The sequence below is a fragment of the Buteo buteo genome, chromosome 6 (genome assembly GCF_964188355.1).
Source record: "Buteo buteo chromosome 6, bButBut1.hap1.1, whole genome shotgun sequence".
Lineage (NCBI taxonomy): Eukaryota > Metazoa > Chordata > Aves > Accipitriformes > Accipitridae > Buteo > Buteo buteo.
Window position 1 is genome coordinate 4,466,954 of NC_134176.1, and position 11,918 is coordinate 4,478,871.

The 11,918-nt window shown below is 52.4% G+C and overlaps 1 protein-coding gene across 2 annotated transcripts; it reads right to left on the bottom strand.

Moving 5' to 3' along the window:
- Nucleotides 1–1,997: 1,997 nt before the first annotated feature.
- On the bottom strand, nucleotides 1,998–5,084 carry BMP4 (bone morphogenetic protein 4). Of its 2 annotated transcripts, none has more exons than XM_075029493.1 (3): nucleotides 4,912–5,084; nucleotides 4,019–4,395; nucleotides 1,998–3,064 (listed from the first exon to the last, which is right to left on the bottom strand). In XM_075029493.1, exons 1-3 carry the CDS (start codon nucleotides 4,938–4,940, stop codon nucleotides 2,223–2,225), a joined length of 1,248 nt encoding a protein of 415 aa, XP_074885594.1. In that variant the 5' UTR covers nucleotides 4,941–5,084; the 3' UTR covers nucleotides 1,998–2,222. The 2 variants fall into 2 exon arrangements, with proteins under 2 accessions (XP_074885594.1, XP_074885593.1); XM_075029492.1 differs by having other exon boundaries at nucleotides 4,908–5,067.
- Between the last annotated feature and the right edge of the window lie 6,834 nt (nucleotides 5,085–11,918).

Here is an 11,918-nt window from a genome sequence, read left to right on the forward strand (position 1 = left end):
AAAATAAGCACCAAAATAAACAGATCCATAAAGCAGCAGGAACGCAGCAAAGCGGCTGGAGACTTCTACAACGAGAATGATCTAAATCCAAGAGGCCTTCGCGCGCACGCTGCTTCACTTTGCAACACCCTCACGGCCCTTCAGCCTCCAGGATAACCCGGGATGCACCAACAAACAGGGAAGCAAACCTGGGAGAGCCCTTTTTTTAAAAAATAAATAAATAAATAAATAAAAGCACAGTGATTTTTTTTTTTTTTTTCCTTTCAAGGCACCCTCCCGCAGTGCCTGCCCTACGGCCCTGAGAGCCAGGGCTGCCATGGGGTCGGGAGACCCCCTTCCCCTGTCTGTCCGTCCATCCGTCCATCCCCAGCGGCCCCACAGCAGCCGGGGTTATCGGTGGCGGGGCAGATCGGCAGAGATGTGTGTAATTGCCCTGTCAGGCAGCTGAAAGGTGCTCGCCTTTAGCTGATGCCACTTCAAAATGAAATTCTTTCTTTGGCATGGCTATGTCTGATATGCAGGCATCAAAGGAGAGGCAGCAGGTCGCCGATGCCCCGGGCCACACATTTCCCTTCTAAAGGCAGGAATGAGAGTGTCAGCTTGGGGCCGAGGGGGCCCCGGAGACATGGTAGCAATAACCCCGACCCCCTACACAGGCGCCCGGGCTCCCCAGCGAAGGGGTGATCCCCCTCCATCCGTCACGGCCCTATAGGCGACGTGCATCCCCACGAGCACCCACGCAGAGCCCTGCCATGCCGGGGACGCTCGGTCCCCGTTAGCAAGCACCCATCGCTGCCTCACGGGGTGCTGGGGGGCTGTGGGGACCCACTGGGGAGGCAGAGTCACCCAGAGGCTCTCCGGCAGCAGAGGGGACCCTGTGGCCTGCTCCTGTGTGCCAGCACCCGCTGGGATGGAGGGGTGGAAAAGCCTCCCTGGCACAGAGGAGGTTGAGGGCTGGGGTTTTTTTGTCTCCGAGAGAAAAGCAGGGCCATGCTCACCTCCCCCCACGGCTCCCATCTCCTCTCTCCACCTGCACTCCTCAGGGAGCCAAGGCTTTTGGCAAGCTTTCCACTCCAGTTTTTATTGGTTTCAACTAAGCTGCCCCTTTCGGAGGGTTGGAAAACTTCAATCATTAAAGGAAAACAAAAAAAAAAAAAAAAGAAAAAAAAATCCATCATGCAGCCTTACCCCGCTCCCCTCCCTTCCCACTCCCACGATCGCCAAGGACACGAGCCCCATGCACGCACCCCACGGCACAGCTCCCTATTTTCCAAGCCAAACACAGTCCGTCTGATGCATTTGAGCCAGGGGTTTCAGGCCCTAGATACCTCTAACTGTACCTGCTGGGCTCTGATCACCTTCCTGCTCGGAAGCAATTTGGAAAGGACACAGCACAGGTAGCTATTAGCTAACACATATTTAACTGCTCCAGATATCTTCTCTTTTTTTGGCATTGTAATGGGGCGATTTGATCTTCAAAGGACCCGTGCAAACCTTTGAAGCTTCCCAAAGAAGCCAATCTCCAGTGGGGAGGGGAGGAGGCAGGGGGTGGCAGGGAGGGGGGGGAAATGTTAATAGTTTTAAAACCTGGGGAATCCTGAAGATGGACGAAGGGTATAAAACCCAGTGGGTTTAGCGTAAAGCCCTCAGGTAAATCTTCACCTTTTCAAATGCATTTTTGGTGGGTTGCTTTGCAAACGCTTGGGCCAGGTTAGCAAGGTCGGCTCTATTCCCAGCAGCCGGGAGAAGCAGCTCTTAATCTCCAGGGACCCTCATCTCCCACGTGGCGCAGCCCCAGCACCGGGGGATCCGCGGTACCTCGGCGAGAAATAGAAAGACTAAAATTTGCAAAGTCTTTAAGGGGAAAAGGGGTGAGGAGAAAGCGAAGGGGGGGGGGGGGGGGGGGGGGAGATGAGAAGGAGAGAAGATATATTCCCTGCTGCACTCCCAGCCAGCACAGCCTCAGCAGCACCCTGAGAGGCGAGACACAAAATGCGTTTACCTTTAAAATAATGACTCATTTTATTTTTTTCTTTTAATATGTAGTTATAAATATATTTTGTCAAAATATATGATCATTATTGTCAAAAACATTTGCACATAAAGTCATAAATAAGGTCAAGGTGAACGTTTAGTTTAGAGAAGAGTCCAGCTATCGCAAGCAGTTCTGGGGTGGGACGGGAGGGAGAGAGAAGGGGAGGAGAAGGTGGCGGGGAAGGGGGTCAGCGGCACCCGCACCCCTCCACCACCATCTCCTGGTAGTTTTTCAGGACCACCTTGTCATACTCATCCAGGTAGAGCATGGAGATGGCGCTCAGCTCCGTGGGCACACAGCAGGCCTTGGGGATGCTGGAGTTCACGGAGTTGACCAGCGTCTGCACGATGGCGTGGTTCGTGGAGTTGAGGTGGTCGGCCAGAGGGAAGGGGCAGTCCCCGTGGCAGTAAAACGCCTGGTACCCCGGGGGTGCCACGATCCAGTCGTTCCAGCCCACGTCGCTGAAATCCACATAGAGGGCATGGCGGCGGCAGTTTTTTTTGTTCTTGCGGGAACGCTGGTGCTTGGGGCTCCGGCGGGCTCTACGGGTCAGCGCGTGGCCTCGCCCATCGTGCCCAAAAGTGACCAGGAGCGGCCTGAGCTGAGCCCAGTCCCCGCGCCCTTGAGGTAAAGATCGGCTAATCCTGACGTGTTTGCCCTGATGAGTCTGTGCGTGGTGGAGGTGGGTCACCTCAATCACCAGCCCGTGGTTCGGTTGCTTGTCCTTGGTCCACCGGATCACAGCCGGGCTCACATCAAAGGTCTCCCAGCGCGTCACGTTGTGGTGCACCAGACGCGTGTCCAACAGGCGCGTAATGGCCTGAGCGCGCTCCGACAGCGGCTTCATCACTTCGTAAATGTTTATCCGGTGGAAGCCCCTCTCCCACGCCGCGCTCGGCTCCTCCACCTGCTCCCGGTACAGCCGCAGCTCCGCCGAGGAGATCACCTCGTTTTCCGGCACGCTGCTGAGGTTGAAGACGAAGCGGATCCGGGGTGCCTCGCTGGGACCCGGGACGGTCTCCAGGTGCTCTGGAGGGGAGCGGGGCAGGGAGGGGAAGCGGTACAAAAAGCAAACAAGAGCACGTCAGCCTCGGGGCACCCAGCCACAGCCACAGCACGCACCCACGCTTCACCTGCCTGGCAGGCACCGGCACCTTTCCGCTCCCCCGCGCATCCCTCCCGACCAGACCCGAAACGGCTCCTGCCCCGGCACCGCTCGCTCGCCCTCTGCATGCCTGCGCCCAGACCGGGTCACCCCTTCCCGTCTGCTTCCCCTTTCGGGGAGGCTTTTCCACTTTCGCTTTCACCCCCCAGTCTCTCCAAAATCATCTCCCCGGCGAGATGCGGCGCCACGGAGCACAGAGGTGCCTTGTTACGGGGCGCAGGGGGCAGGGGGAGAAAAAGAAGCAAATTCCAACACAGTAATGATGCGGCTGGATTAATAATTCAGATTTACTTTGGAAAAGAAACATCCGCTAGGAAACATTTGGATCAGATTACAAGAGCCTATTGAATAAACCTTATAAACACACAGCTGTAAGTATTAAATTCGAGTAGGGGTTTTTTGGATTTTTTTTTTTTTTTTAAGAGCAAAACCAGGCAGCAATCGCTTTGATAGTTCAAAAGAAACACACCAGGGGCGAGATCCCGCCCTCACTTTACTCCCGCATCCGATCCAGAGCCATTAAATCCACGCGAGCCCAAGGAGTGACCCCGCGGCAGAGGCACCAAAGGAAACTCGCTGTTGTCAACAGAAGCGAAAGCACCTCAAAATATGGTCAAGCTCGGGTTAAGCACAGGATGCTGGAAAAAATACAGAGCAGCACGCCTGTCACCCACACACAGCAGGCTTGGGGGGGTGGTTTTCCTCCCATAAATTTAGAGCCGGGCACGTCCTGCTTCTAAACGCATTTGCGAGCTTCCAAATGCAAGGAAATCCCAATCGGTACTGAGACTGGGAATTTACCTCCTCCCGTCACTGACCTTCATGGTGGAAACTCCTCACGGTGTTTGCCCGGCTGGTCGATCGCTCAGGGTACTGCAGGCTAATTTCCTGGAGGCTTTCCTCCTCTTCTCCAGACTGGAGCCGATAGAGATCCAGCATGTAACTAGGAATGACGGCTGACTTGCTGGGCTGAGGCCGCCTTCGCAGCCCAAACATCTGCAGCAGAGTTGTTTCGAAACCCCGCAAGAGTTCATGGCTTTGGGCAGAGCGGCGTCCGGATCCGGCTTGTCCCTGAAGCTCTGCGACTTTCTTCCTGCCGGTCTCGGGTATCAGGCTAGCATGGTTAGTACCTCCTAGCAGGACTTGGCATAGTAGGATGACCATCAGCATTCGGTTACCAGGAATCATGGTGTCTCTGGGGTGTAAAAAACGCAACAACAAACAACAAGGAAAGTCAGGATGAGAAGCAAACCCCCCCCTCCTCCTCCTCCTCCTCTTCCGAATAAACTTGAAAATAATAGTAATAAATGGCCAAACGACATGAGAAGAAGCCCCCGAGCGGCAGCAGGCGCGCCCCGGCGGGCAGGGATTAGCCGCTCGCCCCAGGTTGCTCGCCGCCCGGCAGCCCCCAGGGGCAGGCGGGTCTCCGGCGCACCGGGCCGGGCCGGGCCGAAGCTGCGGCGGGGCGGCGGGGCCCCGGCGCCCGGCGGGGAAGGGGCGCCCGGCTCGGCGGTGCGGCGCGGAGGGGGGGGGGGGACGCGGGTTCGCGTCCCGCCGCCGCTGGACCCCGGGAGGGTGGGGGGGGGGGGGCGAGACGGGAACGAGAACGAAGTAAAGTTTTAAAAAAAAAAAAAAAAAAAAAATCAAGAACCGTCGCGAAAACCAAAAGCAAAGAGCGAAGCCGAGGAAGAAGAGGGCTGTACTCACTGACAGCAAGCAAGGCATATCAGCACAGTCCATGATTCTGGAGAGCCAGCCCGGACCCAGCGCGCCGAAAGCCTTCGGGGCAGCGGCTGCCGAGCGCCTCCCGCGATCGCCGCCCGGGCGCAGTGCGGCCGCCGCCGCCGCCGGCCCCGGTTTTTCTCCCCGGCCCCGCAAGTCACGTGGAGCCTCGCACCCCGCCAGCCCAGCCCGGCCCGGCCCGGCCCGGCCCGGCCCGCCGCCCCCGGCCCGCCCCCGGCCGGCCCGGCCCCGCGGGGGACGGCCCGGCCCGGCCCGGCCCTCCCCTCCCCGCCGCCCGCGCCAGGCTCCCGGCCCGCGGCGCTCCGTTCCGCCGCCCCGGGGAGGGGAAGAGAGGACGGGGAGGGGGCTGTGGCCGGGGGTCGGGACCGAGCCGGTGCCGAGCTGCGGCGGGCGTGGGACGGGGGGGAGCGCGGTCCGTCCCCGTCGTCGTGCCCCCCCCCCGCTCCGCTCAGGTGCATCCCCCGGGGACTGGCGCAACCCGAGGCGCGGGGCCCCCTCCTGCCCCTCTCGTTGTCTCCGGGGTGGAGTGGGGGGGGGGGACGCACGACCGTCGGCGTGGGTGTCCCCCCGTGTGTGTGTCCGTCCCCCCCCCCGGGGGTCCGTGTCACCGAGCCCGCCGGGCCAGGGGGAGAGGGCGCGGGGCGGCTGCTGTGCGGGGACGGCGGGGACCCTCCGAGAGGCCGGTTTGGGAAGGGAAAGTCGGGAAGCGGCTCTCCCTCCGCCTGACGAGAAGGGAGGGAGCGCTGGGGAATGAGAAGCAGCTGCGGGGAGAAAAGGGACGGCGGCAGAGACCTGGTTCCTCCCATCGCTCGCTCACACCGCCCGCCGGGCCCCGAGGGGCCGCGCTGCTGGAAACCCCTACACGCTCCCGGGGGGCCGGCAGCCCGCTGCCAGGCCCCGGGATTATCCCTGCCCCGGGTTCCCACCCGCCCTCCGGATTTTCTCATCCTTCTCCTCCCCCTTCCCTCGCCGGCTGCCAGAATAACGCTCTCCCCCCCCAACACCCCCTGCTCCTTCCCACCAGGCCAGGTTCCCGGACCCCCACCTGGGTGGGAAGCAGGCGCCTTCCCAAGCCAGCACGGGTTGTGTACGGCCACGACCGGCTGCTCCGGAGGGGTACGAACAGGGGTCTCCCGGTGGAAGAATGCTCCCTGCCCCGCAGTTCAACCCCAGCATTGCCCTGGGCCGGCTTTGGGGTTGAGGCCAAGAGCCAGGCTTCCCAAGGCTTGAGGCTGTTCCCAGGTGGGGTTTGGGGACAGACCGGTCTGCCACTAGCGTACATCAACTGGACATACTGGCAGTGTGGAGAAGGCAGCTCTTGGGAAAGACCCCCCCCAATGAAGAGTCATGGATGCCACCTACTTTGGAGAGAGAGGGTAGACTGAACGACCCCATGATAAATAAAGAGAACTCCCCCAGGGCATTAAAATATTGTCCCCTTGCCTGGCTGGGGTATCCCTTTGTGTTGGGCAAACTGTCATCCGCGGCGAGAAAAGTTAGTTAATTTATGAGACCAAAAGCTGTGGTCATGGAGTGGCCATGGGAACTCCTAAGTTCATCAATTAACCGCAACCAAAAGCCAGCTCAGAAATGATGACTGTAAACCAGCATGTTCCCACAAACCACCAGGCCACTGTGCCCAAGCGGACAGCAAGCCCGCGGCAGCGCGCGTCGGCTTCCTTACAGCACTGCCCCAAAACTCGCACGCGATCAGATACGACTTCTTTTAATATTTCACTTTTCTTTTTTTTTTAGCTCAGACCTGACCCGTGCATTAGAAAAGCCCGGGGATGTCACTGAAAGGACACGCACAGATAAAAGGCAGTGCTGACACTGTAATATCTCTGAGTTATTCCTACACCACTCTGAGTTTAAAAGAAACATCTGTTAGCAAGGTATTTGGACTATGAATCCATCAAAATTTGTGAAATATTGCTATCGCCATTTCAGATGTATCACACTGTGTGTTATTCTTAACAAGGGAAAACAATTTTTGGAGTAGCTGCTGTGCAACTTTTTAAAGTTAAATAACATTTTCATTGAAAATACTCCAGTCTATAAACAAAGTTTACGCAAGGGCCTGTATAGCACTGCTCTTAAAACAGACCTCTGGATTTGGAAAAGCAACTCGCTCCCTCTTTGTGGGAGCAGCAGCAATACGTTACGCTCTTTGTCTAAAGACCTCACTCGGATTTTGTTAGGCTCAGAGAGCGGCCGTGTTTGAAATGTTTGTCACTGAGGAATTCAGTCCCACGGCATCCAGTGCCTGCTCTCGTAAGCCCTCCCGTTAAACCGAGATCCAAAAAGTTGCTTATGTAATGCTGGTTAACCATGCCTCTGTGCAAGGAGGTGGCCAGCTGGGGACAGAAAGCCAGTGGAGAGCAGTGTGGTTTAGGCTCTTGTAGGAGGCAATAGTGTATTTGAGTAGCTTATTGGTTACTAAGAAGTGTTAGTCATGGGGAAAGCTGTAGTATTTATTCCGTAAAATGTAAATACATAACCCAAACCACAAAGGAATAACCATGGATGGAAATAGTGTAGCATTTACAGAGGGAGCTGAAACGCAGTTCTACAGAAGCTGTATTTCCTTAGCCCCATAGAGAGTAATTCACCTTGAACGTAGCTTCTGCTCAAGCCCGTGGAGTTACACACAGGCTGAATTCGGTCCAGGCACGCTAAACAACCGAGTGTGTTATATATTCCAACCAAAGAAGTGAATGCCAAAATGGAGCTAAAAATACAAATGTGGAAGGTTTGAAAAGCAAACACTGCTTAATTCAGCGGTAGATATAACATTGTGCATTTTAAAGATCCAGCATGTCAAAAATAAAGAACATTATGTCTATGCTCAAGGCAAGAGACACCTCCCCCTGCATCACATCTCGCATGGGTGAGAGGGGGGGTTGGTGTGGTTCTTGCCTGTGATCCAGTCCCAGCTGTTTTTTGGGTGCCAGGTTTTTTCCTCTCTGACTTCCGTGAAAAACCTTCCGGGAATCTGCACCTGGACAGCACGACCATTGGCCTCCTCTGGAAGCTAAGCACCAGGTCATTGGGGACGTCACCCTGCAAAGAATGGCCAGACAAAGAGGTGATTCATGTACGTACAGACCTTGACTGTGACAGAAGACTTGTTTTGTCAGTGGCAGCAAGAAGCCCGGGAGCTGGCAGGTCTCCTAGAGCCTGAGTACCCAGCTCTGCTTGCAGAGGTCACTAGCCAAGGGGCAATTATTTGCTCTCTCTTTTTTCAACCCGGTAATTGTGGATTTGCCCAGATGAGTTCCTGGTAAAATCCCAGCCACTAACATTTGCCCCGTTTCCAGGCTTCGTGTGCTCAGGACCTACCACCAAGCACTGCAGGTCGATGTTCAGCACCTCTAGAAATTAGGCCAGCTCTGTTTACATGGCAAACTTTTCCTCTAATGGCAGTATTTCAGGAGATGCCTCTGGACTCGGGCAGAGAGAGACCTTCCCAAACCAGTTCTTGCATCCGATGTTATTTTTAGAGCAGCTGCACCTTTTGGGCTCCAAAGTTTGCAAACAACCTGCCTTGGGAAAAAAACTTGTCTCACCAGATTTGTGCTTGAGCAGAAACAAGCCTAAAACCATAAATAAATAAATAAAGTCGTATGTCAGACATGTTTTAATGACATGAAATACAGGAGGAGATGCCCATAAGTGTGCTAAGATCAATTCCCTCCTACCCTTTCCTTTCAACTGCCTAAGCTTGTCAATTAAAACAAAGAGAACTGAGCAAACAACTCCAAGGGATTACATTTTCCAAAGTAGCTCTTCACTAAAGAGCCGGGCTACAACCGGTGAAAACAAGTGCAGCTGCTTGAATGGCGAAAGGAACATTTTTTACAACCACTCGGAGATTTTCATGATTTCTCTGAATGCTTCAGAGCTGGCCTGTTCTACCAGAATTTTCTACCTTCTCTTGAATAAAGAAATCCATACTTCTCCTGAAACACAGGGCTGGGCCTGGCTTGGACGTTATTTCTGCTTTACATTAATGTGTCTCTACTGAGGTGCAGGACCATGTCTAGAACCACTCCTGAGCTAAGAAGAGAATCAGGTTCAGGATTGCTGATTTATTCCAGATAGCTTTTTTACAAATGCATGCAAAACCAGTGTGGGAACATTAAAAAAATGCAGTTATAAAAAGGCAGTCTTTGGTAATCAGATACACAGCAGTCAAAACAGTAGGATTGTCTGCTTTTTCTTTTTTTAAGTTTTTAAGGACGATTTTTATTGTATTTTAAATGCTATGAAAAGGTTGACTGTCCCACGCAGGCAGAATGTTTAGTTGCTTTTACTTGACTCATTCATTTTTTCGCTTTTCAAAGATCCCCAAGACTGAGCAAGCCTAGAAATGTCACCCCTTGCTTTTCATACATACATTGTCCATCTTCTACTGTGAGAGCGTAAGGTCTCTGCTGCTAAATATTGTTCCTTAAGAGATGCTTGTGCAGTGCATCAAAACTAGGAGGCCTGGGTCTTAGGGAAGTCTTTCAGCAACACAACTTGTAAAATAAAGGTAGAGCCATTTTAATGGTCTGTTATTAAATTCTCTTGAACTGTGTTAGAAACACCTCTTTAAGCCATCTGTTGTAACATCATCTATACATCATTTGGTTTCCTTGATCAATGTTACAAGAAGAATATGCACTGATCTCGTGCAGCTTTTGGAAGGAGATGTTGCCTTTAGCACACATTTGCTTCCGCACTGTATTACTCCCCACTCAATCAAAGCTTCATCCCTGAGAAGCAAGAAGGACCTCCAGAAGATGAAGAACGCATTCCTCCTGCTCTGAAATTGTATCTGGTACTAATAAAGACCATCATTCTTCTAACGAACGCCATACGGTCATATGGCTATCTAAGATAAGCAGACTCATTTTGGATTTGTTGAGTCATGAATACTTTTTGAGAATACCACAAGCATTGGCAGCTCCCTTAGCATACATACCACTTCAGTGTGTCTCTAACACTGATATGCAGCTTTGTCTGAGTTCGGCTGCGACTCTGATATTTCAAATGCTTTGCTCTTCCTCACTGCCTAGCAACGCTGCCAAATCTACCATTCCACACAACCATGTGGCACCTCCAGGGTGCCAACATTTGTCTTTGTCCTTTAATTGTATCTTGAGATCTGCTATCATCTGAAGCTTTCATGATTTCAAACACTAATACAAGGCGTAAATAAGCAGAGCAAGACAACTGCTGCAAAAATAGTTCACACCAGCTCTATCTGATTTTCAGCAATAGCAAAGGACTTTACTGGTAGGTGTTATCAGAAGTGCTGGGAAATGTCAGCACATGGCTGAATTTTGAGTTCATTAATGCGAACATCCTCACTTGAAAGCACAGAGGAAGGATCCTGCTAGGGAAACACAGGCTTGCCTTGTGGCCTCCACTTCCAGCAATAATAAACTGGTGGGGCTCATTTGTACCAGTTGCCTGGTGACAAATAATCATCAGACCAAAGATCGTTTTTAGAAGGTGCTCACTGAATAACCTTACACAATGAACGTGTATGAACAGAGCATGAGCTTCCCACAGACACGTGACAAGAAAAAGATCGCTTTTGAGGGAAAGGCTCCTTCTCCACACACATATCCATGAGGCTGCAGGTTGTATGGGCTTTGTGGGTGTTCCTTGTCAAGCTACTGTCCTACTTCTCGCTCTGTGTCATATGTACTCTTAAAAACATGTATGTGTATATAAATGTGTGTACACACAAACACACCTAGACACACATGTATCCATCACATTTGGCTAAAACATACTAAGAGCAGCAGGATCCTAACCAAGGCAGGACCCTGATGGCTTATTCTAGTACAAAACAATCCATGTTAGTGCAGCAGCTTTGTCAGGAGTTCACTGCAAATATCTTACAGGTTTAATCCTTATGAAAGGGGTAATGCCCTGTGCGGCAGAAGGAAGGAGCTAAAACAACCTGCAGTCCTTCCTGCCAAACCTTTTAGCAGGACCTACTTCACTACAGTGCGGCAGGGCTCTCTTTTATTATTGATAAAGCAAGCTAACGAGTAAGGTGTTAGCTGGGTTTATTTTCAAGGTAGAGACATTCTTACTTACTGCTACCTGCTCTGTTCCATTCTGGGGCAATAAAAAACACTTGTAAGCAAAATCAAAGCCCACATCTTCTCCCAAACAACTACTACACAAAAGCACCCGAGCAAGGGCACTGTTCGTGTCAACAGCAGTGAAACCTGATTTCATTTTTGGCTCTTTTCTACGTAAGCAATTATCTATTTTCCCCTTCACTGCTTCATCATATGCAGACACTGACTCAGCAGACTAAAGGAGGCCTTTAGCTACCTGGGAAGTTCAAAGGCGATAGGTTTGGTGCAGTGCTGCAAGTACTGGGATGCCTAAAGGAAGGTTGGCCTAATGATGAAGGAGTTGATTTGGACTTCAGAAGGTCTAGGTTCAGCTTTGTGCTTCTCTGACGCTGGCTGAATCACCAGGAACCTACTTTATCCAAGTGGCTAAGCATATGCTTAACAGTGAAAAGCAATTTACAAAAATGGGGAAAGGAGGCAATTAGAATTAAAGGCATGTCAGAGCCTCCGTTCTGGAAGGACAAGAGCATTTTGCACCATTCTCAGAAATAAAGCCAAAATAAACACTAGTTCCAAACAGGTCCTCAAATTCCAACCCAGCAAACCAAAAGGCTTTCAAACCATTTCAGTGTGGCTCCAGCACCTGGGAACATATTGGAAGAGTAATGTGACACAGAGACTCTGTATGATCTCTCTCATTTACAGCACATGAAATGAAAGTTGTACTGCCCCATACGTCATGGAGAGACACCCAGTGATTCATGTCTCATCTACAGCAAGAAAGACCTGGGCTGACTCTCTCTCCTGTCGCACCCGCTTGAGAAGAAGTGCAGAAGGGAATCATTGCTGTGGGACATTTCCAAAACTACAGAAGCAAAATCTCCATAAG

Excerpts from the sequence above, each read along its gene's own strand:
- BMP4 (XM_075029493.1), bottom strand. The coding sequence starts at position 4,940 with ATGGACTGTGCTGATATGCCTTGCTTGCT. Across the intron at positions 4,396-4,911 it reads GCTGATATGCCTTGCTTGCT|AGACACCATGATTCCTGGTA; the intron begins GTCAGTGAGTAC and ends TTTACACCCCAG. Across the intron at positions 3,065-4,018 it reads GAGGAGTTTCCACCATGAAG|AGCACCTGGAGACCGTCCCG; the intron begins GTCAGTGACGGG and ends GCTCCCCTCCAG.